The 27,936-nt window shown below is 41.3% G+C and overlaps 1 protein-coding gene across 3 annotated transcripts; it reads left to right on the forward strand.

The window, feature by feature from the left end:
• The first annotated feature begins 1,625 nt into the window (after nt 1–1,625).
• On the forward strand, nt 1,626–26,241 carry ca4a (carbonic anhydrase IV a). 3 transcript variants are annotated; one of them, XM_021624267.2, is made up of 8 exons: nt 1,629–1,782; nt 15,455–15,499; nt 15,808–15,972; nt 19,020–19,165; nt 20,655–20,747; nt 22,586–22,652; nt 23,242–23,405; nt 24,304–26,241. In XM_021624267.2, exons 1-8 carry the CDS (start codon nt 1,719–1,721, stop codon nt 24,481–24,483), a joined length of 924 nt encoding a protein of 307 aa, XP_021479942.1. In that variant the 5' UTR covers nt 1,629–1,718; the 3' UTR covers nt 24,484–26,241. The 3 variants fall into 3 exon arrangements, with proteins under 3 accessions (XP_021479944.1, XP_021479943.1, XP_021479942.1); XM_021624269.2 differs by lacking the exon at nt 20,655–20,747 and having other exon boundaries at nt 1,626–1,782; XM_021624268.2 differs by lacking the exon at nt 15,455–15,499 and having other exon boundaries at nt 1,627–1,782.
• The last annotated feature ends 1,695 nt before the right edge of the window (nt 26,242–27,936 follow it).

Below are 27,936 nucleotides of genomic sequence, written 5' to 3' on the forward strand. Positions count from 1 at the left end.
TCCATTCTCTGTTTGATGTTTTTATGATGTTATATTATCTTCAGACTAAGCTTTTCGGTGCCCACCTGCTTCAGAAGTATGATTTGAGCATTGTATATTAGTTCACCTTTGGGCAGGCTGCGATTTTGGGTTTTGAACAAAACAGGATTTGAGTTCAGACTACCACCACCTGGCCCTCTCTACCCATCCAGGTCCCAGACAGGAGGCTGGCATGTGGAGTGGGGATCTCTTGCCATCCCTCAAAAGGTAACTATATCAAGGACAAGGACATCATCATTCAATTGACATTTATATTGGTGTAAGGATAGTTAATTAGTTAACTTCATATTGCACATTCTAGTTGACGAGGTCTTGTACTTGTTGTAGCCTCAGACGCTGGACAAGGTGCTGAAATGCCAGTAGTCTGACTGAGCAGGCAAGATGGCCTGAGAATGAATTGGATATGTCATTTTCGGGTTGATATCAGTTGAGAGATATTGGCAGTCTGCTGTTGATTATAAATGTCCCTTGGATCCTGTTTTTTTCTTTCTTTTTTTCACATGGATACTATGCTACTGACAGAGTTCCCCCGGCCATGGCACATCCTAGTGAGAAATAATTTCCTGTATTTTCCAAATTGACCACAAGATGGTGGTGGGCTGAAGTTAATACCTTTCCTTCTGTATGTCTACTACAGTATGGCATTGACAAAGTGCAGTAATAAGGCCCCCACACAGACTGTGTTTCGTCACAGAATGCTTTGTAAGAAATTACTTAATGTCATTATCTGACAGTGTGTCGGAGGTAGGGGATGTTTACATTCATACATGGCATTCAACTCAAGTCATATGACCTCTCTCATCTCTTGTCATGGCCTCTGAGGGGCAACTGTGTTCACAATACAAGTACTGTAGCAGTGAAACAGCCTGTTTATTTGTTTCCAGGTCTCAGAGACTGGACAATCAGGCTTTTACAGTATCATTTTATCTGTGTGTGTGTGTGTGCGTGTGAGTTAGTTAGTTATTAACTATCAGATGAGGTGACAACCTCCTTATCCTCTATAGAGATGGAGGAATTTCTAATTGGACTTTAACATAAAAAAAGTGCTCCATGGCTGAGATTACGTTTTATCACCCAGATCCAGGTCAGTTAAATAAAGGGGTCATGGGGAAACATATTGCCCACACCCTCCTCATTCCAGAGGGGGAATAGCTCAGATTCTGAACAATGGACACACACACACACACACACACACACACACACACACACACACACACACACACACACACACACACACACACACACACACACACACACACACACACACACACACACACACACACACACACACACACACACACACACACACACACACACACAGATATATGTTTAAGTAATCAGAGGTGGTCAGTTATCACTTTGTATAATGAGACCTGCATGGTGTTAGTTTAGTGGCAGTCTTCTCATACCTCCTGACAGTTGAACTGCCAATAAATGCCAGCATATTCATTATTGAAAATAATCTCATAATGAAAACCTCTGTAAATATGTGAGCAATTGATAGGCTATTAGAGGAGACGTTATCGGTTGGGATGTTTATTAGAAGTAATGTCCGAGGGGGAGGGGCCAGGGCTGTTAATAAAGTATAAGACCCCCTTAGAAGAAGAATGGATCACATTTAATAACGAACTCATTGTGTTCCCCTGCGCCGCTCGAGCCTGACAGAGACGCACTCCAAAATGCAGCGGCATCTAATCGTACCGATTTTTTTTGCATCCTTTTTGAAGATCTGCACCGGGGCAGGTGAGTCGATTTCAATTAATTGTGTTCGGAATTTAGAAGGAAATGTATAATCTCTGTATAGGCTATATATTAAATTAATCAGATTTGTGCATATTTTTCAATTGTCAACTGACACAAATAGGTGTTTAATACATTTGGGAGAATCGAAAAAAGCTTGATAAGTAAAAATGAGCTCATTGTAAATTCAAAACAAATGTAAAAACATTTTTTTGTTTATTTGCAGTTTAAATTGATCAAATACCCTGAAGTAAACATGCGACAATGTTCTCATTTCCTACCACTGAGTTGAAACTATCAGTGTCCTGCATATTACAGTTCACATGAACTTGGGGAGGGGATCACTTTACATCCATTGATCATTCTAGCCGATAAAGTTTGTGCATGATCCACCTGCTCATTGCACTGCATTTACATTGTTCTACATTTACATTTACATTGTTGATGTTGTATTGAGGGTTTAGATTCGTTTAATTAAACAGCAACACATCTACTTCTTATTTCCTATGATATATCAAAAGCTATTGGCTATTATATTATGTACAAGTCGACAAATAAAACCGCAAAAGTAATTGGTTGAAGTCAGTTTTAGCTGTTATATTTTTGTTATAGACTTCAAAAATGGCCTTTCATTTGGGAAGGTCCTGTTTTGGCATTTTATCCGGTGTCCTATTTGAGCATTTATGAAATTGATAACACTTCGCTGGCTAATTTAATATAAATACAAAATACGTTTGTAATCTATATGTAGGCTACTAGCGTACCCTATGACCACTACTAGCTTTGAACATCAAAGACATGCTCATATTCTACGCACCGCACTATCACCCCAAATAAAATTGTCCCCAATAACTAACAGCCCTGTCTATAAGAGATTTCCCACGCATTTCACACGAGCATCACGGCATTGCTGGCAGGCTCTCATTCCCCCTGACGAGGAAAGCACAGTGAATTCAAGGACATGAAGTGAGAGTGCCTGTCAGCAAATCAATATGCCAAAGGTGCTGGCACTGAGGTGTCAAAATGGTGTCCGGTAGATTATTCTGGGGCTACTATAAAAAGAAAATGAACGGAGAAGCCCATCATATCGTTTTTAGAATTGTATTTTCAGGCTTTTACAGTATCATTTTATCTGTGTGTGTGTGTGTGCGTGTGAGTTAGTTATTAACTATCAGATGAGGTGACAACCTCCTTATCCTCTATATAGATGGAGGAATTTGAAAAGGCTACGTTATATCAAGCAATCCCATTCAGCTTCCACGTGCACCTGCATCATATGCGAAGTTCAACGCGAGCCAATGAGAGGAACGTGCGTGTTTACCGCAGCAATCAACGAGACGCGGCATGAGCTGCAGGAATAAGCGCTGCGTAAAAACGTAAAATCTTTAACACGGCGAACGCAGATATCCTACAGGCCTAGTTTCATTGATAAAATTACGACACAATCCATGATCTGTCTGTTTTCCCCAATGCTGAAATGGGTAATTCACAGGCTACACTGCATGCTCTGCAGATGTTGAGAATAGGTGCTGTTGAAACTGGATACCATACCATTTGGATAAAGATTGCATTCACAAACGTAACTGATCATGCTACGTTTGTTTTGCATCTGATAACAAGACACCTAGGGCTTTTGAAATGCAAGAGAAAGGCCATAATGTATTATTCCAGCCCAGGCGCAATTTAGATTTTGTCCACTAAGATGGCAGCAGTGTGTGTGCAAAGTTTTAGACTGATCCAATGAACCATTTAATTTCTGTTTAAAAAATTGTAGCAAGACTGCCCAAATGTGCCTAATTGGTTTATTAATAAATTTTCAAGTTCATAACTGTGCACTCTCCTCAAACCATAGCATGGTATTCTTTCACTGTAACAACTACTGTAAATTGGACAGTGCAGTTATAGATTAAGCAGAATTTAAGTTTATATCAGATATGTCTATGTCCTGGGAAATTTTCTTGGTACTTACAACCTCATGCTAATCGCAATTGCCTACGTTAGCTCAACCATCCCGAGGTAGGGACACCGATCCTGTAGAGGTTTAAAATACCTGCGCACTGAATTCTCCCCTGCTCTTCCAGGTAGTCGTTCCCTTTGCATTCCAAAATACATTTTTTTTTAATTTCAGCTTTATTTAACCAGGTGGACCTACATACCATGTAAAATGTGGAGTGTTGTTGTGTAAGCCTACTCATAGAGAACACAATGACATACATGTCATGTCATGTCATGACATACATGACATACTGAGATCTCTCTCACTGTCTTTTTTTTAACATACCTTAAAACCTCTTTGGGCTAGGGGGCAGTATTTTCACATCTGGATGAAAAGCGTGCACAAAGTAAACTGCCTGTAACTCAGGCCCAGAAGCTGAGGATATGCAAAATGTTAACATAATGTCGGTGAGTATAACAGAACTGATATGGCAGGCCAAAACCCGAGGACAAACCATCACAAATAAAACATTCCAATGGCTGTCATGGTTATTATGAGGCGGAATCCTCCCAGATTGCAGTTCCCACGGCTTCCACTAGATGTCAACAGTCTTTAGAAAGAGTTTCAGGCTTGTTTTTGGAAAAATTAGCTAGAATTTGTAGTTTTTCTAAGTGGCTCCCATTTTGGCTGTAGTGTTGTTTTCATGTGCTTGGATGAGCGCGTATTCTTTGTTGTTTATCTCTGGTAAAGACAATAACGTTTCTCCGTCTTAAATTTTATCATTTATTTACGTATTAGGGTACCTGAGGTTTGATTATAAACTTTTTTAGACTTGTTTGGAGAAGTTTATTGGTAACGTTTGGGATTAATTTTGTATGCATTTTGAAGGAGGGAAACCGGTGGATTATTGAATGAAGCATGCCAGCTAAACTGAGTTTTTTGCGGTTATAAAGAAGGTCTTTATCGAACAAAAGGACCATTTGTGATGTATCTGGGACCTTTTGGAGTGCCAACAGAAGAAGATCTTCAAAGGTAAGGCTTTTATTATATCGCTATTTCTGACAGGCACCTGCCTGGTTGAAAAATGTTTTTCATGCTTTTGTATGCGGGGCGCTGTCCTCAGATAATCGCAAGGTTGTGCTTTCGCCGTAAAGCCTTTTTGAAATCTGAACATATCTGGGATCTTTAAATTTAGATCATGAAACATGGAGCTTTACATGTTGCGTTTATATTTTTTTTCAGTGTGTATATAGTGCTTTCGGAAAGTATCCAGACCCCTTGACTTTTTCCACATTTTTTTTTACATTACAGCCTTATTCTAAAACTAATTAAACAGTTTTTTTCCCTCATCAATCGACACACAATATTCCATAATGTCAAAGCAAAAACAGGTTTTTAGACATTTTTGCTAATTTATATACAAAAATAAACTGAATTATCACATTCACTTAGGTATTCAAACCCTTTACTCGTACTTTGTTGAAGCTTTTTTGGCAGTGATTACAGCCTTGAGTGTTCTTGGGTACCTGTATTTGGGGAGTTTCTTCCATTCTTCTCTGCAGATCCTCTCAAGCTGGATGTGGAGTGTTGCTGCAAAGCTTTTTTCAGGGCTCTCCAGAGATGTTTGATTGGGTTCAAGTCCGGGCTCTGGCTGGGCCACTGAAAGACATTCAGAGACTTGTCCCGAAGCCATTCCTGCATTGTCTTGGCTGTGTGCTTAGGGTAGTTGTCCTGTTGGAAGGTGAAATTTCACCCAAGTCTGAGGTCCTGAGCCCTCTTGAGCAGGCTTTTATCAAGGATCTCTGTACCTTGCTCCATTTATCTTTGCCTTGATCCTGACTACTCTCTCAGTCCCTGCTGCTGAAAAACTCCCACACAGCACCGCCACAGCATGATGCTGCCTCCACCATGCTTCACCGTAGGGATGGTGCCAGGTTTCCTCCAGACGTGACGCTTGGCATTCAGGCCAAAGAGTTCAATCTTGGTTTCATCAGACCTGAGAATCTTGTTTCTCATGGTCTGAGAGTCTTTAGATGGCTTTTGGTGGGCTGCCATGTGCCTTTTACTGATGAGTGGCTTCCGTCTGGCCACTCTACCATTAACAAAGTTCTCCCATCTCTACAGAGGAACTTTAGGGCTCTTTTAGAGTGACCATCAGGTTCTTGGTCACCTCCCTGACCAAGGCCCTTCGCCACAGATCGCTGTGTTCTTGGGGACCTTCAATTCTGCAGAAATGTTTTGGTACCGTTCCCCAGATCTGTGCCTTGACACAGTCCTGTCTCTGAGCAATTCCTTTGACCTCACTAGTTTTTGCTCTGTCAATTGTGGGACCTTACATAGACACGTGTGTGCCTTTCCAAATCATGTCCACTCAATTGAATTTACCGCAGGTGGACTCCAATCAAGTTGTAGAAACATCTCAAGGATGATCAATGGAAACAGGATGCATCTGAGCTTAACTTCGAGTCTCATAGCAAAGGGTCTGAATACTTCTGTAAATAAGATATTTCTGTTTTTTATTTGTAATAAATGTATTTATTTATTTGTCAATATGTGGTATTGTGTGTAGGTTGCTGAGGATTCTTATTTATTTAATCAATTTTAGAGTAAGGCTGGTTGAGTGGAATAAGTCAAAAACTTTCCAAAGCCACTATAAACACATTAAAGTACACACACTTTAAGGGCCAATCGGCAGTTGAAACAATAACGAATGAAACAGGATGCACCTGAGCTTAATTTCGAGTCTCCGATCACAATTTGTGGATTGTTTACGTGCTACGTGCCAACGTTACTTTGCTACCTGCCAACTTTACGGTTGTATATATTTTTGTATTCCCTCGCTCTACTTTTTTCATTCAACTTTTTCACCCCTGACACTTTATCTGGACATGGTTCTACACGGGTTCTACACAACCTCCACCAGCCGAAGCTAAGTAGTAACATTAACATTATTCCTTGAAGTGTAGCAAAGTCATTGGAGACTCCATTACCCACAGCATTAGACTTAAAAAAATCATCCTGTGATCATACACTGTTTACCAGGGAGCAAGGCTACCGACGTTAAGGCTAATCTGAAGATGATGCTGGCTAAGTCTAAAACTGGCGAGTATAGGGATATTGTTATCCACGTCGGCACCAACGATGTTAGGATGAAACAGTCAGAGGTCACCAAGCGCAACATAGCTTGTAAATCAGCTAGAAAGATGTGTCGGCATCGAGTAATTGTCTCTGGCCCCCTCCCAGTTAGGGGGAGTGATGAGCTCTATAGCAGAGTCTCACAACTGAATCGCCGGTTGAAAACTGATTTCTGCCCCTCGGGGAGATAGAATTGGCCCTCTTTCTGGAACTCACCCACAAACAGGACCAAGCCTGGCCTGCTGAGGAGTGACGGACTCCATCCTAGCTGGAGGGGTTCTTTCATCTATGAACATAGACAGGGCTCTAACTCCTCTAGCTCCACAATGAGATAGGGTGCAGGCCAGGCAGCATGCTGTTAGCCAACCTGCCAGCTTAGTGGAGTCTGTCACTAGCACAGTCAGTGTAAATCAGCTCAGCTTTCCCCATTGAGACCGTGTTTGTGTCTCGATCCAGGTTGGGCAAAACTAAACGTGGCGGTGGTCGCCTTAGCAATCTCACTGGAATAAAGACCTTCTCCATTCCTGTCATTATTGAAAGAGATTGTGATATCTCACATCTCAAAATGGGGATACTTATAATGTTAGATCCCTCACTTCCAAGGCAGTTATAGTCAATTAACTAATCACTGATCATAATCTTGATGTGATTGGCCTGACTGAAACATGGCTTAAGCCTGATGAATTTACTGTGTTAAATGAGGCCTCTCCTGGTTACACTAGTGACCATATCCCCCGCGCATCCCGAAAAGGCGGAGGTGTTGCTAACATTTACGATACCAAATTTCAATTTACAAAAACTGCATTTTCGTCTTTTGGGTTTCCAGTCAAATCAAATCAAATTGTATTTGTCACATACACATGGTTAGCAGATGTTAATGCGAGTGTAGCTAAATGCTTGTGTTTCTAGTTCTGACAATGCAGTAATAACCAACGAGTAATCTAACCTAACAATTCCAAAACTACTACCTTATACACACAAGTGTAAAGGGATAAAGAATATGCACAAAAAGATGTATGAATGAGTGATTGTACAGAACGGCATAGGCAAGATGCAGTAGATGGTATCGAGTACAGTATATACATATGAGATGAGTAATGTAGGGTATGTAAACAAAGTGGCATAGTTTAAAGTGGCTAGTGATACATGTATTACATAAAGATGCAGTAGATGATATAGAGTACAGTATATACAGTGGGGCAAAAAAGTATTTAGTCAGCCACCAATTGTGCAAGTTCTCCCACTTAAAAAGATGAGAGAGGCCTGTAATTTTCATCATAGGTACACTTCAACTATGACAGACAAAATGAGAAAAAACATCCAGAAAATCACATTGTAGGATTTTTAATGAATTTATTTGCAAATTATGGTGGAAAATAAGTATTTGGTCACCTACAAACAAGCAAGATTTCTGGCTCTCACAGACCTGTAACTTCTTCTTTAAGAGGCTCCTCTGTTCTCCACTCGTTACCTGTATTAATGGCACCTGTTTGAACTTGTTATCAGTATAAAAAACACCTGTCCACAACCTCAAACAGTCACACTCCAAACTCCACTATGGCCAAGACCAAAGAGCTGTCAAAGGACACCAGAAACAAAATTGTAGACCTGTACCAGGCTGGGAAGACTGAATCTGCAATAGGTAAGCAGCTTGGTTTGAAGAAATCAACTGTGGGAGCAATTATTAGGAAATGGAAGACATACAAGACCACTGATAATCTCCCTTGATCTGGGGCTCCACGCAAGATCTCACCCCGTGGGGTCAAAATGATCACAAGAACGGTGAGCAAAAATCCTAGTGAATGACCTGCAGAGAGCTGGAACCAAAGTAACAAAGCCTACCATCAGTAACACACTACACCGCCAGGGACTCAAATCCTGCAGTGCCAGACTTGTCCCCCTGCTTAAGCCAGTACATGTCCAGACCCATCTGAAGTTTGCTAGAGAGCATTTGGAAGATCCAGAAGAAGATTGATAGAAGGTCATATGGTCAGATGAAACCAAAATATAACTTTTTGGTAAAAACTCAACTCGTCGTGTTTGGAGGACAAAGAATGCTGAGTTGCATCCAAAGAACACCATGTGAAGCATGGGGGTGGAAACATCATGCTTTGGGGCTGTTTTTCTGCAAAGGGACTAGGACGACTGATCCGTGTAAAGGAAAGAATGAATGGGGCCATGTATCGTGAGATTTTGAGTGAAAACCTCAGCAAGGGCATTGAAGATGAAACGTGGCTGGGTCTTTCAGCATGACAATGATCCCAAACACACCACCCGGGAATGAAGGAGTGGCTTCGTAAGAAGCATTTCATGGTCCTGGAGTGGCTTAGCCAGTCTCCAGATCTCAACCCCATAGAAAATCTTTGGAGGGAGTTGAAAGTCCATGTTGCCCAGCAACAGCCCCAAAACATCACTGCTCTAGAGGAGATCTGCATGGAGGAATGGGCCAAAATACCAGCAACAGTGTGTGAAAACCTTGTGAAGACTTACAGAAAATGTTTGACCTCTGTCATTGCCAACAAAGGGTATATAACAAAGTATTGAGATAAACTTTAGTTATTGACCAAATACTTATTTTCCACCATAATTTGCAAATAAATTCATTAAAAATGCTACAATGTGATTTTCTGGATTTTTTTTCTTCTCGTTTTGTCTGTCATAGTTGAAGTGTACCTACGATGAAAATTACAGGCCTCTCTCATCTTTTTAAGTGGGAGAACTTGTACTTTTTTGCCCCACTGTACATATACATATGAGATGAGTAATGTAGGGTATGTAAACATTATATTAAGTAGCATTGTTTAAAGTGGCTAGTGTTATATTTTTACATCAATTTCCATCAATTTTCATTATTAAAGTGGCTGGAGTTGAGTCTGTGTTTTGGCAGCAGCCACTCAATGTTAGTGGTGGCTGTTTATCAGTCTGATAGAAGCTGTTTTTCAGTCTCTCGGTCCCTGCTTTGATGCACCTGTACTGACCTCGCCTTCTGGATGATAGTGGGGTGAACAGGCAGTGGCTCGGGTGGTTGTTGTCCTTGATGATCTTTATGGCCTTCCTGTGACATCGGGTGGTGTAGGTGTCCTGGAGGGCAGGTAGTTTGCCCCCGGTGATGCATTGTTCAGACCTCACTACCCTCTGGAGAGCCTTACGGTTGTGGGCGGAGCAGTTGCCGTACCAGGCGGTGATACAGCCCGACAGGATGCTCTCGATTGTGCATCTGTAGAAGTTTGTGAGTGCTTTTGGTGACAAGCTGAATTTCTTCAGCCTCCTGAGGTTGAAGAGGCGCTGCTGCGCCTTCTTCACGACGCTGTCTGTGTGGGTGGACCAATTCAGTTTGTCTGTGATGTGTATGCCGAGGAACTTAAAACGTACTACCCTCTCCACTACTGTCCCGTCGATGTGGATAGGGGGGTGCTCCCTCTGCTGTTTCCTGAAGTCCACAATCATCTCCTTTGTTTTGTTGCCGTTGAAATCTATGCAGCCTACTCAATCACTTTTATAGGTACTGTTTACAGGCCTCCTGGACCGTATACAGCGTTCCTCACTGAGTTCCCTGAATTCCTATTGGACCTTGTAGTCATGGAAAATAATATTCCAATTTTTGGTGACTTTAATATTCACATGGAAAAGTCCACAAACCCACTCCAAAAGCCTTTTGGAGCCATCATCGGCTCAATGGGTTTTGTCCAAAATGTCTCCAAACCTACTCACTGCCACAGTCATTCTCTGGACATAGTTTTGTCCAGTGGAATAAATATTGTGGATCTTAATGTTTTTCCTCATAATCCTGGACTATCGGACCACCATGTTATTACGTTTAAATTCACAACAAATAATCTGCTCAGACAACCAACCAAAGATCATCAAAAGCCATGCTATACATTTCTGGACAACCCAAAGATTCCTAGATGCCCTTCCAGACTCCTTTCAACTACCCAAGGACGTCAGAGCACAAAAATCAGTTAACCACCTAACTGGGGAACTAAATGGTTAAGAAGGTCAACTGACTGGTTAAATAAAGGTGAAATAAAAATGTAAAAAATAAAATGTAACCTTCCGTAAAACCGTAGATGCTGTCGCACCCATGAAAACAAAAAACATTTGTCATAAAAACTAGCTCCCTGGTATACTGAAAATACCCGAGCCATGAAGCAAGTTCGCAGAAAATTGGAACGGAAAGATGCTACACCAAACTGGAAGTCTTCCGATTAGTTTGGAAAGACAGTACCGTTCAGTATCGAAGAGCCTTCACTGCTGCTCGATCATCCTATTTTTGCAACTTAATTGAGGAGAATAAGAACAATCCGAAATGTATTTTTGATACTGTCGCAAAGCTAACTAAAATTGAGCATTCCCCAAGAGAGGACAGCTTTCACTTCAGCAGTGATAAATTCATGAACTACTTTGACAAAAAGATCATGATCATTAGAAAGCAAATGACGGACTCCTCTTTAAATCTGCGTATTTCTTCAAACTGCCAGGACCTAGGATCAATGGAGACACTCATGTTTTTTAACACTATATCTCTTTACACATTGAGGAAATAGTCATGGCCTCTAAACCTTCAAGCTGCATATTGGACCCTATTCCAACTGCACTGAAAGAGCTGTGCTTGGCCTTCCTATGTTCAACACAATAAACAGATCCCTATCCACTGGATGTTTACCAAACTCACTAAAAGTGGCAGTAATAAAGCCTCTCTTGAAAAAGCCAAACCTTGACCCAGAAAATACAAAAAACTTTCGGCCTATATTGAATCTCCCATTCCTCTCACAAGTTTTTGAAAAAGCTGTTGCGTAGCAACTCACTGCCTTCCTGAAGACAAACAAGGTATATTAAATGCTTCAGTCTGGTTTTAGACCCCATCATATCACTGAGACTGCACTCGTGAAGGTGGTAAATTACCTTTTAATAAATGACCTTATAATGGTGTCAGAACGACGCTCTGCATCTGTCCTTGTGCTCCTAAACCTTAGTGCTGCTTTTGTTACCATCGATCACTGCATTCTTTTGGAGAGATTGGAAACCCAAATTGGCCTACACGAACAAGTTCTGGGCTGGTTTCGATCTTATCTGTTGGAAAGATATCAGTTTGTCTTTGTGGATGGTTTGTCCTCTGACAAATCAACTGTACATTTCAGTGTTCCTCAAGGTTCCATTTTAGGATCACTATTGTTTTCACTATATATTTTACCTCTTGATGATATCATTTGGAAACTTAATTTTAACTTTCACTGCTATGCGGACAGCTGTACATTTCGATGAAACATGGTGAAGCCCAAAAATTGCCCTCCCTGGAAGCCTGTGTTTCAGCCATAAGGAAGTGGATGGCGGCAAATGTTTTACTTTTAAACTCGGACATAACAGAAGTGCTAGTTCTAGGTCCCAAGAAACAAAGAGACCTTCTGTTGATGGTTGTAGAGTCGTCTCAAATAAAACTGTGAAGGACCTCGGCATTAATCAGGACCTTGATCTCTCTTTTGACGAACATATCAAGAATATTTCAAGGACAGCTTTTTTCCATCTTCGTAACATTGCAAAAATCAGAAACTTTCTCTCCAAAAATTATCCCTGTATCCCTGCTTTTGTCACTACTAGATTAAACTACTGCAATGCTCTACTTTCATAAATAAACTTCATTTAGTGCTAAACATGGCTGCTAGAATCTTGACTAGAACTAAAACATTTGTGGATAAGGAAGAGTGTTTTGAATACTGATTTCTGGTTATAACCTTTTTCGGCAAGACAGATCTTCCAAAGGTGGGAGAGTGGCAATCTTTACCAAGAATCACCTTCAGTGCTCGGTTGTCTCCACCAAGTCTATCCCCAAACAATCTTATTCACTGGTTTTATGTATTAAACTTTCAAATAGCTCTTTGTTGACTGTTGCTGGGTGCTATCGCCCTCCATCAGCACCGGCCTGTACCTTACCTGCCCTAAGCACTCTCCTGGCCCCTTACACAAAATCTGATTTTGTCCTGCAAGGTGACCTAAACTGGGACATGCTTAAACCACCTGACCAAGTCCTAAAGCAATGGGACTCCCTAAATATTTCTCAGATTATTACCAATTCCACAAGGTATGACTCCAAACACCCAGAAAAGGCTACTCTCCTCAATGTTATCCTCACAAATAATCCTGACAGGTATCAGTCTGGTGTTTTCTGTAATGCCCTTAGTGATCACTGTTTAACAGCCTGTGTTCGTAATGGCTGCTCAGTGAAACTACCTGTCGTGATTTGTCATAGACGCTTGCTAAAAAACTTTAATGAGCAAGCCTTCCTTCATGAACTGGCCTCTGTAAAATGTTATAGAATCAGCTTGATCCCCTCTGTCGAGGATGCTTGGACCTTCTTTTTTGATATTTTCAGTAGTATTGTTAACAAACACACCCCACGTGAAAAAAATGAGAATTAAAAATAGGTTCAGCCCCTGGTTTGACCGTGATCTTGCAGAGTTACTCCACCTCAAGAATTACATTTGGCGAAAGGCTCGGCCCACGCATACTCAGGCAAATGAGAAATAAGTACACTCAGGCTATCCGGCAGGCCAAAGGTAGAACTAGGTTCTGGAAAAGGATTAAAGACCAGGAGAATAAACCCTCCTCCTCACAGCTGCCCATGTCCCTTAAAGTTGATTATGTGGTTGTTACTGACAAGAAGCACATGGCTGAGCTCTTTAATCACCACTTCATTAAGTCAGGATTCCTATTTGACTCAGTCTGTTCCTCCTTGCCCGTCCAACATTTCCTCATCTCCCACCCCTTCTAATGCGACTATCCCCGATGCTTCTCCCTCTTTTTCCCCCGCTACAAAGTTTCAGCAGTCACTGAGCCCGAGGTGCAAGAGGAGCTCCTGAAACTTGACCCCAAAAAAACATCTGGGTCAGATGGTTTAGACCCTTTCTTCTTTAAGGTTGCTGTCCGTATCATCGCTAGCCCATCTCCAACCTTTTAAACCTGTCTCTCCTTTTTGGGGAGAGAAATTAATTATTATTTGACGCTGCTGGTAAAACGTCTATGAACGTTTTAACATCTTGGCCATCTTGGCTAATCTCCACCCTGCACAGCCAGAAAAGGACTGGCCAACCCTCAGAGCCTGGTTCCTCTCTAAGTTTCTTCCTAGGTTTTGGCCTTTCTAGCCACCGTGCTTCTACATCTGCATTGCTGGCTGTTTGGGGTTTTAGGCTGGGTTTCTGTACAGCACTTTGTGACATCGGCTGATGTTAAAAGGGCTTTAGAAATGCATATGATTGAAATTTGATTGATAGCAAAGGGTCTGAATAATTCTGTAAATAAGGTATTTCTGTTTTTTATTTGTAATACATTTACAAACATTTCAAAAAACTTGTTTTCGCTTTGTCTTTATGGGGTTTTGTGTGTAGGTTGCTGAGGATTTTTATTTAGTTAATCAATTTTAACAAAATGTGGAAAAGGTCAAGGGGTCTGAATACTTTCCAAAGGCAATGTATATACAGTAGAGTACACACACTTAAAGGGCCAATAAGCAGTTGAAACAATAACAAAACGTACTCCCCACCACTGTTTCCATAAAAAGCTGAGGGATGGGGCTGGAGATATAATCACTTTCAAATTCATGGACAGCAATATGGATGCGTCCATGATATTGAAATTGTATCTCTAACCATGTTTTGATCCTATACAGTGTTTGTTTACATTTATTTTGTTTACTAGCATTGGAGTAAAATAAGCTTATATTTTGTGTTCTGATGGGGTACAGCGGTTAAACTAAGCTCATGAGGCATTTAAGTTATTTTCTTCAAGAATCAATTGGTACATATTATAAATTTAGTCCAATAATGGATTAAGCAACTGCTGATTGCCCCTTTAAAAGATTATCTCTAGAACTTTTGTATACTTTTGCCAGTAGTTCTGAAAGTACCGGCCACGAAAATTGCGTACTACTTCACAAATGTGCACCACGTAATTGCTCTCTCTTGCTCTACTGTGTGCACATCCTGCTAGCTGTCACACAAATGGCGAGGTTCTGAAGCTCATTGGCAGAAATTCAAATTTCTATTGGGCTGGCCCTTGTAGGGGTAAATGTAGGGAAAATGGTGTCGCACAGATGCCAGAAAACAGTGGATTTCAAACTAGGCATTTCGTGACTAATTCAGGTAAGACAATAATTATGCTCATAGATTATGCATGTATGAACTAATTATTGACACATCCAGCCCAAAGCGGGAGGTTTAAAAAAAAATCTTACTACCGGGCCATGTCTTAAAGGGTAAAAAATTTAGAAATTAGACACAAATTCAAGGAGTTGGCAATTCAAGGAGTTGGTCTGATGGGTGCACTCTGAGGTCATCGGCCTCCCCCCTTGCGTGCAGGAACAAGAGAAGAGCAATTAGCGGACAAAACAGGAAAGCCCACCCCCCCACTTGTGCCATGTCATGAGGATACCTGGACCGCCTATTTTGATTTGTTAAGTAAATCAGATGATAAATGAGGTGCTAGGGAACCTGAAGTAGGTCTTTAACAATGTATTACAGTCATAAAACAGATGGTGTAATTTGATTCTATTTTATGTATGCAGTATACTACTGACCATGTGGCTCCCTTATGTTTCTCCTGTTGTTCCAGATTGGTGCTACCAGTCCCAACATACCTGTGCCACCCCTTGTAATGGTGATTTTGATACACCGTGACTGAACTTTCCATGCAACACACGGCACTGACTTGGATCCTCTCTTACCTTTGTGTCACCGTCACAAGTTCAAGTTGTTAAAAGGAGGGAGTTGACAGTTACAGCCACAAATCCACTTCCTCTACACCCACCTATCCATCCATACCTGTCCCTCCCTAATCTCCCATTTAAACACTTACCCATTCAAAACAGTTTTACTCAGACAAACATAAACTTTAACATTCCTCGTTTGGGGCTTGCGGTCAGAGCTTGATGGTGTACAGTATTTTCTCTCCTCACCGTTCTACAGGACCTGAGAAGTGGTACCATGCCAACAAAGACTGTGAAGGCAGAGCCCAATCCCCCATCAACATCGTCCACAGGAAGACCCTACCAGATGAGCGCCTCACACCCTTCCAGTTCAGAAAATACCAGGATTCCTTCAGTGGCCTGATCAAAAACAATGGACACTCTGGTATGTTTAATTTAGGCCAGTCTATATAAAAGTTTGCGGTCATACGCACATCCTTAAAAACATACACTACCGGTCAAAAGTTTTAGAACACCTACTCATTCAAGGGTTTTTCTTAATTTGTACTATTTTCTATATTGTAGAATAATAGTGAAGACATCAAAACTATGAAATAACACATGGAATCATGTAGTATTGGATAGAAAACACTCTGACCTTTCTAAAACTGTTAAAATAATGTATGTGAGTATAACAGAACTGATATGGAAGGCGAAAACCCAAGGAGAATCCATCCGGATTTCTTTTTTTTTTAGGCGTCTGCCCATCCAAATCATTGCTTATGGGAAAATCAAAGGATACCTCCCAGATTGCAGTTCCTTGGGCTTCCAGTAGATGTCAACAGTCTTTTGAAAGAGTTTCAGGCTTGTTTTTTGAAAAATGAGCTAGAATTTGTAGTTTTTCTAGGTGGTTCCCACTTTGTTATTTATCTCAGGTAATGAACATACTATTCTCCGTCTTAAATTGTATTGTTTATTTACCTATTAGGGTACCTGAGGATTGATTAGAAACATTGTTTGACTTGTTTGGACGAAGTTTATTGGTAACTTTTGAGATGAATTTGTATGCATTTTGAACGAGGGAAACTGAATTACTGAATCAAGCGCGCCAACTAAACAGACTTTTTTGGGATAGAAAGAAGGTCTTTATCGAACAAAAGGACCATTTGTTATGTGGCTGGGACCCTTGGGATTGCAAACAGAGGAAGATCTTCAAAGGTAAGTGATTTATTCAATCGCTATTTCTGACTTTCGTGAGGCCTCTGCTTGTTTGGAAAATGTTTGTAATGCTTTCGCCGTTAAGCCTTTTTGAAATCTGACAAAGCGGCTGGATTAACAAGAAGTTTTTAAATTATGTAGGACACTTGTATTTTCATGAATGGTCAATATTACGATGTTGTATTTGGCGTGCTCCGATTTCACTGGATGTTGTCGATTTTGATCCCGCTAGAGGGATTTACGCACTAAGAGGCTACTGACCATTTCGAATCACACCGTACCTTCTCCGCTATGCATTCTTGTTTCAGAGCTGGTCATGGGTACACCTCAGCCATGCTCAAGGTCCTAAACGATATCATAACGGCCATCGATAAGAGACATTACTGTGCAGCCGTATTCATCGACCTGGCCAAGGTTTTCGACTCTGTCAATCACCACATTCTTATCAGCATGCTCAACAGCCTTGGTTTCTCAAATGACTGCCTTGCCTGGTTCACCAACTACTTCTCAGATAGAGTTCAGTGTGTCAAATCGGAAGGCCTGTTGTCCGGACCTCTGGCAGTCTCTATGGGGGTGCCACAGGGTTCAATTCTCGGGCCGACTCTCTTCTCTGTATACATCAATGATGTCGCTCTTGCCGCTGGTGATTCTTTGATTGGCTGGCCCTCGCTTCATATTCTTCGCCAAACTCACTGGCTCCAGGTCATCTACAAGTCTTTGCTAGGTAAAGCCCCGCCTTATCTCAGCTCAGCTCAACTTTAAACAACACTTTTTATGGATATCTTTAAGAAATGGCTTTCTTCTTGCCACTCTTCCATAAAGGCCAGATTTGTGCAATATCCGACTGATTGTTGTCCTATGGACAGAGTCTCCCACCTCAGCTGTAGATCTCTGCAGTTCATCCAGAGTGATCATGGGCCTCTTGGCTGCATCTCTGATCAGTCTTCTCCTTGTATGAGCTGAAAGTTTAGAGGGACGGCCAGGTCTTGGTAGATTTGCAGTGGTCTGATACTCCTTCCATTTCAATATTATCGCTTGCACAGTGCTCCTTGGGATGTTTAAAGCTTGGGAAATCTTTTTGTATCCAAATCCGGCTTTAAAATTCTTCACAACAGTATCTCGGACCTGCCTGGTGTGTTCCTTGTTCTTCATGATGCTCTCTGCGCTTTTAACGGACCTCTGAGACTATCACAGTGCAGGTGCATTTATACGGAGACTTGATTACACACAGGTGGATTGTATTTATCATCATTAGTCATTTAGGTCAACATTGGATCATTCAGAGATCCTCACTGAACTTCTGGAGAGAGTTTGCTGCACTGAAAGTAAAGGGGCTGAATAATTTTGCACGCCCAATTTTTCAGTTTTTGATTTGTTAAAAAAGTTTGAAATATCCAATAAATGTCGTTCCACTTCATGATTGTGTCCCACTTGTTGTTGATTCTTCACAAAAAAATACAGTTTTATATCTTTATGTTTGAAGCCTGAATTGTGGCAAAAGGTCGCAAAGTTCAAGGGGGCCGAATACTTTCGCAAGGCACTGTATATCTCACTGGTTACCCCCAGAGCCAATTCTTCCTTTGGCTGCCTCTCCTTCCAGTTCTCTGCTGCCAATGACTGGAATGAACTGCAAAAATTGGAGACTCATATCTCCCTCACAAGCTTTAAGCACAAGCTGTCAGAGCAGCTCACAGATCACTGCACCTGTACATAGCCCATTTGTAAATAGCTCATCCAACTACCTCATCCCCTTACTGTATTTATTTATTTATTTATCTTGCTCCTTTGCACCCAAGTATCTCTACTTGCACATTCATCTTCTGCACATCAATCACTCCAGTGTTTAATTGGCATATTGTAATTAATTCGCCACCATAGTCTATTTATTGCCTTACCTCCCTTATCTTACCTAATTTGCACACACTGTATATATACTTTTTCTACTGTATTTTTGACTGTATGTTTGTTTATTCCAACACTCTGTGTTGTTGTATGTGTCGAACTGCTTTGCTTTATCTTGGCCAGGTCGCAGTTGTAAATGAGAACTTGTTCTCAACTCGCCTACCTGGTTAAAAAAAGGTTAAATAAAATAAAAAATGGTGTAAAAATGTGCACATTTAGAAATATGCCTTTTACCTGGAAATGTTTTAATTCAAAGAGAAAACATCCTGTCATTGACATCCCCACCTCCCCCAAAAGCATGCAGTTTTCTATACATATATATAAAGTTTTTTTGTCCTTTGTTGTCTGATTTCCACTGTCTTCCCCCTCAAGTTCAAGTGAATGTGCCTCACCAACCGTATGTCATTGGTGGAGACCTGGAGACGCCATATAAGGTAGTGCAGTTTCACCTGCACTGGGGAAAGAACGGAGGACCAGGGTCAGAACACACTATCGACGGAGAGCAGTACCCCATGGAGGTAATGTCATGTACAGTGCATTCATAAACTATTCAGACCCCTTGACTTTTTACTTTACAGCCTTATTCTAAAATGTATCATATTGTTTTTTCCTCATCATCAATCTACACACAATACTCCATAATGACAAAACATAAACAGGTTTTCAGAAAAAACTGAAATATTGAATTTACATAAGTATTCAGACCCTTTACTCAGTAATTTGTTGAAGCACCTTTGGCAGCGATTTCAGACTCGAGTCTTCTTGGGTATGACGCTACAAGCGTGGCACATCTGTATTTGGGGAGTTTCTCCCATTCTTCTCTGCAGACCGTCTCAAGCTATGTCAGCTTGGATGGGAAGCGTTGCTGTACAGCTGTTTTCAGGTCCCTCCAGAAATGTTCAATCAGGTTCAAGTCCGGGCTCTGGCTGGGCCACTCAAGGTCATTCATAGACTTGTCCCGAAACCACTCCTGCTTTGTCTGGGCTATGTGCTTATGGTTGTTGTCCTGTTGGCAGGTGAAGGTCCTGAGCAATCTGGAGTAGGTTTTCATCAAGGGTCTCTCTGTACTTTGTTTCGTTAATCTTTCCCTTGATCCTGACAAGTCTCCCAGTCCCTGCTGCTGAAAAACATCCCCACAGCATGATGCTGCCACCACTATGCTTCACCATACGGATGGTGCCATGTTTCCTCCATGTCCTTCTGGAAGGTTCTCCCATCTCCAAAGAGGAACACTGAAGCTCTGTCAGAGTGACCATCGGGTTCTTGGTCACCTCCCCGAACAAGGACCTTCTCCCCCAATTGCTCAGTTTGGCTGGGCGGCCAGCTCTAGGAAGAGTCTTGGTGCCTCAACACAGTCCTGTCTCTGAGCTCTACGGCCAATTCATTCGACCTCGTGGCTACGTTTTTGCACTGACATGCACTGTCAACTGTTCAACCTTATATAGACAGGTGTGTGCCTTTCCAAATCAGGTCCAATTAATTGAATTTACCACAGTTGGACTCCAATCAAGTTGTAGAAACATTTATTTTTAATACATTTACAAAAATGTCTAAAACCCTGTTTTCGCTTTGTAATAATGAGGTATTCTGTGTAGATTGATGAGGTAAAACATTTTTTTGATCAACTTTAAAATAAGGCTGTATTGTAACAAAATGTGGAAATATTCAAGGAGTCTGAAAACTTTCCAAATGTCCTGTAGGATGGCCATACGCATGCAAGCACACACACACACACACACACACACACACACACACACAAACACAGTGGTTGTAACAGCAGAACAAAATACGCACAGGTCATAACACGCATTTATTTTGTAAACAAGTTTTGATTGTGTTTAATTGACCTTGAGAAAATGACAATCAAGTGAGAGTAAAAAGTTTTCTGCGATTTCTGTCATTGATACCAAATCCATAACCTGAGCCCAAATGGTGTTTAAATGCTACTATTGGGAATGGCTTGTGACATTATCTATAACACATTTCTATTGATACTCTTTTCTACAGCTGCATATTGTTCACATGAATGAGGAATACTCAACATTGGAAGATGCCCTGAAAGACCCTATAGGAGTTGCAGTCCTTGGATTTTTCTATGAGGTTAACATTTCATTGTTTTTATTCATATTTGCTAAACTCTTTGCCATACCCAGTTAATCTTTGACTTTTAATAGATATATCCATGGCAAGACTCATAATGTGGAGGATAATGATATTACATTATATTATGCATGCATTATAGGACCGTGCAATAACCCTAATGGAAATCTACTGTCTTTATCTTGTATTTGATTTAGAATATTATGTAGGTATACGTATATTTATATGTGGAGATGTATGTAGATATGCCTTCGGAAAGTATTCAGACCCCTTTGACTTTTTCCACATTTTGTTACATCACAGCTTTATTTAAAAATTGATTTCATTAATTGTTTTCCTCAATCTACACACAATACCCCATAATGACAAAGTTTTTAGAAATGTTTGCACATTTTGTCAAAATAAAAACAGAAATATCTTATTTACATAAGTATTCAGACTGTTTGCTATGAAACTCGATTTTGAGCTCAGGCTTATCCTGTTTCCATTGATCATCCTTGAGATGTTTCTACAACTTGATTGGAGTCCACCTGCGGTAAATTCAATTGAGTGGACATTATTTCGAAAGGCACACACCTGTCTATATAAGGTCCCACAGTTGACAGTGCATGTCAGAGCAAAAACCAAGCCATGAGGTTGAAGCAATTGTCCATAGTGCTCTGAGACAGGGTTGTGTTGAGGCACAGATCTGGGGAACGGTACCAAAACATTTCTGCAGCATTGAAGGTCCCCAAGAACACAGTGACCTTCATCATTCTTAAATTCAAGATATTTAGAGCCACCAAGACTCTTTCTAGAGCTGGCCGCCTGACCAAACTGAGTATTCGGGGATTAGAGCCTTGGTCAGGTAGGTCACTCTGACAGAGCTCTAGAGTTCCTGTGTGGAGATAGGAGAACCTTCCAGAAGTACAACCATCTCTGCAGCACTCTACCAATCAGGCTTTAATGGTAGAGTGACCAGACGTAAGCCACTCCTCAGGAAAAGGCACGTGACAGCCCACTTGGAGTTAGCCAAAAGGCACCTAAAGACTCTCAGACCATGAGAAACAAGATTATTTGGTCTGATGAAACCAAGATTGAACTATTTGGCCTGAAAGCCAAGCCTCACATCTGGAGGAAACCTGGCACCATCCCTACGGTGAAGCATGGTGGTGGCAGCATCATGCTGTGGGGATGAGCATCAGCAGCAGGGACTGGGAGACTAGTCACGATCGAGGCAAAGATGAACAGAGCGAAGTACTGAGAGATCCTTGGTGAAAACCTGCTCCAGAGGGCAAAGGACCTCAGACTGAAGGTTCACCTTCCAACAGGACAACTACCCTAAGCACACAGCCAAGCCAACGCAGGATTGGCTTCGGGACAAGACTCTGAATTTCCTTGAGTGGCCCAGCCAGAGCCCGGACTTGAACCTGATCAAACATCTCTGGAGAGACCTGAAAATAACTGTGCAGCTACGCTCCCCATGCAACATGAAAGAGCTTGAGAGGATCTGCAGAGAAGAATGGGAAAAACTGCCCAAATACAGGTATGAGTGTCATACCCAGGAATACTCAATGCTGTAATTGTTGCCTAAGGTGCTTCAACATAGTACTGAGTAAAGGGTCTGAATATTTGTGTAAATGTGATATTTTTAATAAATTAGCAACATTTTCAAAAATATATATATTTTTCATTATGGGGTGTTGTGTGTAGATTGATGAGTAAAAAAATAACAATTGAATCCATCTTTGAACAAGGCTGTAAAAGTAACAAAATGTGTAAAAAGCCAAGGGGTCTGAATACTTTCCAAAGGCACTGTACATGTATGTGTCATGATTCTTATTTCGTATCGTTTTCAGGAATCACTCAGTGCCAACAGAAAATATGACCCCGTTGTAAAAGCCCTCCAGCGCATCATGATGACTGGTGAATAAATGTCATAACTAATGCTTCCTCTAGCAACCGTATGTGTTATTCAGATCCATCTTGCTAACAATATGACATGTCTCATAAATTTGATTTACAAAATTGCATACACAGCTACCCTCACAGCTGAGACACTGAAATGAGAATCTGCTAAGATTGATGTATCTTTGTACATGTAATACATAAATCATTATGTGTATTTTAGTTCCTGTGTAGCAGATACTGTTCATCATTACATACAGTAGTTTAATTTTGTTGATGCGCAACGATCAACAAGAAAGGCTGAGGTGATTAGATGTCTTCCCTCATTTCTTCAATGTTTTCCTCTGTGTCTTGCCCTATCAGCCCCAAGAGGCCAACGTTTTCACGAATACATGCTACGATGAATGTAATTTTGTACAGTATGTAACATGTGCACTGCAGAAATCATTTGTCTCAATTTGTTCTGTTTCTCCCACATTCCGTTTGTCTGCAGGTAGCCAACACCAATGTTTTGCTAAGATTAATATAACTTCAGTGTAGCAAATACAATGTGTCTGTTTGTTTCATTGCTCAATGTTTCTCAATGTACTGGGCTGTGTTGTTGCAGGTGCCAATGCAACTCTGGTGTCAGTTTCTCTGGAACAGCTGATTCCTCCCCAGCAGAACCTAAGCAACTACTACCGTTACAAGGGCTCGCTCACCACCCCCGGCTGTACCGAGTCTGTGATCTGGACTGTGTTCGAGAAGCCCATCCCTCTCAGCAGAGACCAGGTAGAGCAGCTCGTTAACCCATCATCTTGCTGGCCAGTGGTGTAAAAGTAAAAATAGGTCAAGTAAAAATACTTTGAAGTACTATTTAAGAAGTTTCTTTGGGGGTATCTGTACTTGACTGAAGTATTTATATTTTGACTACTTTTACTCCACTACATTCCTAAAGAAAATGTGTACTTTTTAACTCCCATGCATTTTCCCTGACACCCAAAAGTACTCGTTCCATTTCGAATGCTCAGACAGGACAGCAGGTAAATTCACACACTTATCAACACATTGTCATCCCTACAGCCTCTGAAGGGATGACTCACTAAACATCCCAACAAAAATGACTCACTAAACACAAATACTGTGTTTGGCATTAATGTTTGCGTGTGAACCTGGCTATCTGTAAATAAAAAAAATACAAGAAAATCATGCTGTCTGGTTTGCTTAATATAAGGAATTTGATTGATAACATTTACTTACACTTTTGACTTTATCTCAAATATGACAATTCAGTACTTTTTTTACCACTGTACATAATTAAATTTTAAACCAGATAATTTTAGACTTTTACTCAAGTAATATTTTATTGGGTGACTTTCACTTTTCCTTTAGTCATTTTCTATTAAGGTATCTTTACTTTTACTCAAGTATGACAACTGTGTACTTTTCCCACCACTGTTTGTACATTATGAAACACTCTGGAAGCAGAGAAGTTATGTGGTAGAGAGCCGAGCATTCTGTCTGTCTAAAAATACTTATGTGAAGAGAGTCTGTTAGTCTGGCTTTGAGTAATTGAACAAAACGCACCAGTGGATACACTGTGTTCATTTTTATATGATACTTATTGTTACTTTTAATATCAGCTGCATCTCAGTGACCTTTGTGCCTGTGTGTTCTTTCCATCTTCAAGCTGCGGGTGTTCTCAGACCTCCAGTTTAAGGATGGCAAGCCTATGGTGGGCACATACCGGCCGGTGCAGCCCCTCAATTGCCGCGTGGTGTACAGGTCGGGAGGCGCTGTGGTAGTGGCCAGCACTGCAATCCTCTTGGCCTCCGTCACCATGGCGATGGGATTATCACAGCCCAACTAGAAGAAGGAAGGCATTCTGAGCGAGCCGCACCACGACATGCATGAACACAATGAGTTCTCAAAACAAAAAACCAAACAACCAACTGACAAACTAAAGTACAGCACCAACCAACAGCCATGCCCTAAACATTCAGCCTGAAAACCAACATGCCCCAGGCCCTTACGATACATCATAGTGATTCATGAGTTCTAGAGTTCTTGAATTATCGAGTTCTGTAGCTCAAGTTCTGAAGTTCACAAGTCCTACAGTCCATAGGTTCAACCTCCCTCCCTGTCCAATGTCAGATCAATTTAGAGTCCTCAGCCTAAATTTACAATACAAAATGTGAGGAGCCTCTGCTCAGTGCTCAGGTCGTTGGGTCACTGCACTAGAGTCTAAACATAGACGTCAATAAATCCATGACCTAGTTGGTATTAGACTGGCACGTGATCGTGTTCTTAGAACGGAATGTGTGAATGGTGGGTCATAGCTAATAATAGATAGCACTCATAAATACTCTCCAGTTCAAACCTAGGAGAGGAGGAGAGAGAGATGCCATGGTCTCATGAGGCAAGTGACAGGGGGATTCTGAAGACTCAGTTTCTAGAAGCTAAACACAGTAGCGTTTAAGATAACTAACTCATTCATTGATTAATAAATAGATGAATCAATTGATTTGAAAAATGGACTCATTGATTGATCCTTATTGAACCGTTGTCATTACAGTGTTCTGACCAATTATCCATATCAAATGTTTAGCATTGATCTGCATGTTCTGTCATGCTGGAATCTTGCTGTACAGTACCATACAGACTGTACAACTGTAGCACAGCCTTCTACCCAGCCACCATGGACACTTCAGTAACGTTATACTCCTTCTCCACCAGCTAGGCCAACTAAACTGTCTCAGGTTCATCTTTGCGAACATGCGACTAGGTTCGTGGCTTGGATTGCAGGGTCTCGGATGCATTGAATTATGCCCACTGTGAATTATTACTACATTCAATATTTTGACTTATCATTTTGTTTATTCACATGGCTTCTATCTAGCTAATTCAAGCAAGATATTTGTTTCTTGAGTTTCTTGTGAATAAGACAAGATTGAAGTGGGAATATATTAGAAATATTCCATTGTTTCATAACGCACCAATGTTATATTTCTATACTCTTGACATTTGTACACATGTATTTATGTACTGTATGTGTCACGCCTGCTCCCGCTTCCCCTCTCTGGCGCTCGAGGGCACCAGACTGCCCTTCAATACGCACACCTGTCACCATCATTACGCGCATCAGCACTCACTGGACTCACCTGGACTCCTTTACTTTGTTGATTGCCCCTCTATATCTCTCTGCTCCTCAGTTTGTTCCCCGTGTCAGCATTGATGTCGTTACGTTTTCCCCTGTCCAGATGCTGTCCTTGTTTGTTTCTTGTCTATTATCCATTAAATGTTCACTCCTTGCACTTGCTTCTCGTCTCCCAGCATCGGTCGTTATGTGTATATTGACATATAAAGACACACTGTTGATGTTATTTATATATATCTAGGTATTTAAAAGTTTATATATCGACATCTATCAGAAAGAAGAACCAACGCAAAAAAGTTTCATTGACTGCATTATCAAGTGGTTTCTGACCAATTCAAAATACCTGTACTCTTGGAATGATCTATGTTGACGTTCAAAATTATTGAATAGTTTTGTTTGTTTATTTGTAATGCTTGAAAATGTTATAAGTGATATGGAGAATGTGTTCCGATTGAACAATAAACTACTGACATGCCTTTTCAATGCTTTGGTCTGTCTGGTTCATTGTCAAATTGTTCATTGTTCGACGAGCAGGTGTCCACATATTTTGCTCCCTGTCCCGACTCCCATGTCCGATTGGCATGAGCAAGAAAAGGTGTGTGTGTACACTTGTATGTATAAGTGTGTCTGCTCTTTGAATTCAATGACAAACACAGGTTCCTGCCTCAGCTTCGAAGTTACTGTTAATCCCTACTGTACCCTGAAAGGTGCTAATCTAAGATCAAGTGTTCTGGCTCTGATTCATTTTATCTGGGGGCTCAAAGTTTGTGGTTCGGACTTATCAGTTTCTGCTTGTCTAGTCGGTCTGTCAGAGAGTCTGATCTCAGTCCTCTAATCCTTTTCTAATTGACTTGTTCTGGGTGTTTGGGTGCTGTCTTTGGCTCACACACACACGCACGCGCGTACACACTACACACCACACACAGAATCCTGGTAAGATGATGCCGACAGAGACAGTCCAACTTTGCGGTTTTCTATTGTTTTTAGTGGGGGTTTTTTAAACTTAATTTGCTCAGAACATTTCTGGTATTAATTATTATGACCGCCAAGACTTTTGAACATCAGATCGTTGGTTACTCACCTCAAATTTGGCTTTCCAGAGCTGAACCCTTTGTTTGGATCCTCTGAAACAGTCCTACTCACACCTGGCTCCTTACCCAGGTAGAGGCGTTAACGTGGTAGGAGAGGTGGCGTTTTAGTGAGGCTGAGAAAATGGGCTTCCGAGTCAATGTTCAGTATCTGGACAATAAGATGGATCAATCAATCAATCAAACGTATTTATAAAGCCCTTTTTACATCAGCCGATGTCACAAAGTGCTGTACAGAAACCCAGCCTAAAACCCCAAACAGCAAGCAATGCAGATGTAGAAGCACGGCGGCTAGGAAAAACTCCCAGAACCTAAGAAGAAACCTAGAACCTAGAAACCAGGCTCTGAGGGGTGACCAGTCCTCTTCTGACAGTGCCGGGTGGAGATTACAACAGAACATGGCCAAGATGTTCAAACGTTTATAGACGTTTTACCAGCAGGGTCAGATAATAATAATCACAGTGGTTGTAGAGGGTGCAACAGGTCAGCACCTCAGGAGTAAATGTCAGTTGGATTTTCATAGCCGATCATTAAGAGTTAGAGACAGCAGGTGTGGTAGAGTCCAAAACTGCAGGTCCGGGACAAGGTAGCACGTTCGGTGAACAGGTCAGGGTTCCATAGCCGCAGGCAGAATAGTTTAAACTGGAGCAGCAGCATGACCAGGTGGACTGGGGACAGCAAGGTCATCAGGCAAGGTAGTCCTGAGGCATGGTCCTAGGGCTCAGGTCCTCCGAGAGAAAGAGGGAGAGAGAGAGAAAGAGAGAGAGTGAAAGAGAGAGAGAGAGAGAAGAGAGAGAGCGAGAGAGAAAAAGAGAGAGAGAAGAATTAGAGGGATTTAAAAACTTAAATTCATACAGGACACCGGATGAGACATGAGAAATACTCCAGATATAACAGACTGACCCCGACACATAAATTATTGCAGCATAAATACTGGCGGCTGGGACAGGAGGGGTCGGGAGACACTGTGGCCCTGTCCGACAATACCCCCGGACAGAGCCAAATAGGCAGGATATAACCACACCCACTTTGCCATGGCACAGCCCCCACACCACTGGAGGGATATCTTCAACCACCA

The sequence above is a fragment of the Oncorhynchus mykiss genome, chromosome 12 (assembly GCF_013265735.2).
Source record: "Oncorhynchus mykiss isolate Arlee chromosome 12, USDA_OmykA_1.1, whole genome shotgun sequence".
NCBI lineage: Eukaryota > Metazoa > Chordata > Actinopteri > Salmoniformes > Salmonidae > Oncorhynchus > Oncorhynchus mykiss.

What these genes read in the sequence shown, in the direction of transcription:
- ca4a (XM_021624267.2), top strand. Translation starts at nt 1,719, where the DNA reads ATGCAGCGGCATCTAATCGTACCGATTTTTTTTGCATCCTTTTTGAAG. An exon ending in GAGAGCAGTACCCCATGGAG is followed by an intron (nt 19,166 to 20,654) that starts GTAATGTCATGT and finishes TCTTTTCTACAG; the next exon opens with CTGCATATTGTTCACATGAA. An exon ending in CCAGCGCATCATGATGACTG is followed by an intron (nt 22,653 to 23,241) that starts GTGAATAAATGT and finishes GTGTTGTTGCAG; the next exon opens with GTGCCAATGCAACTCTGGTG.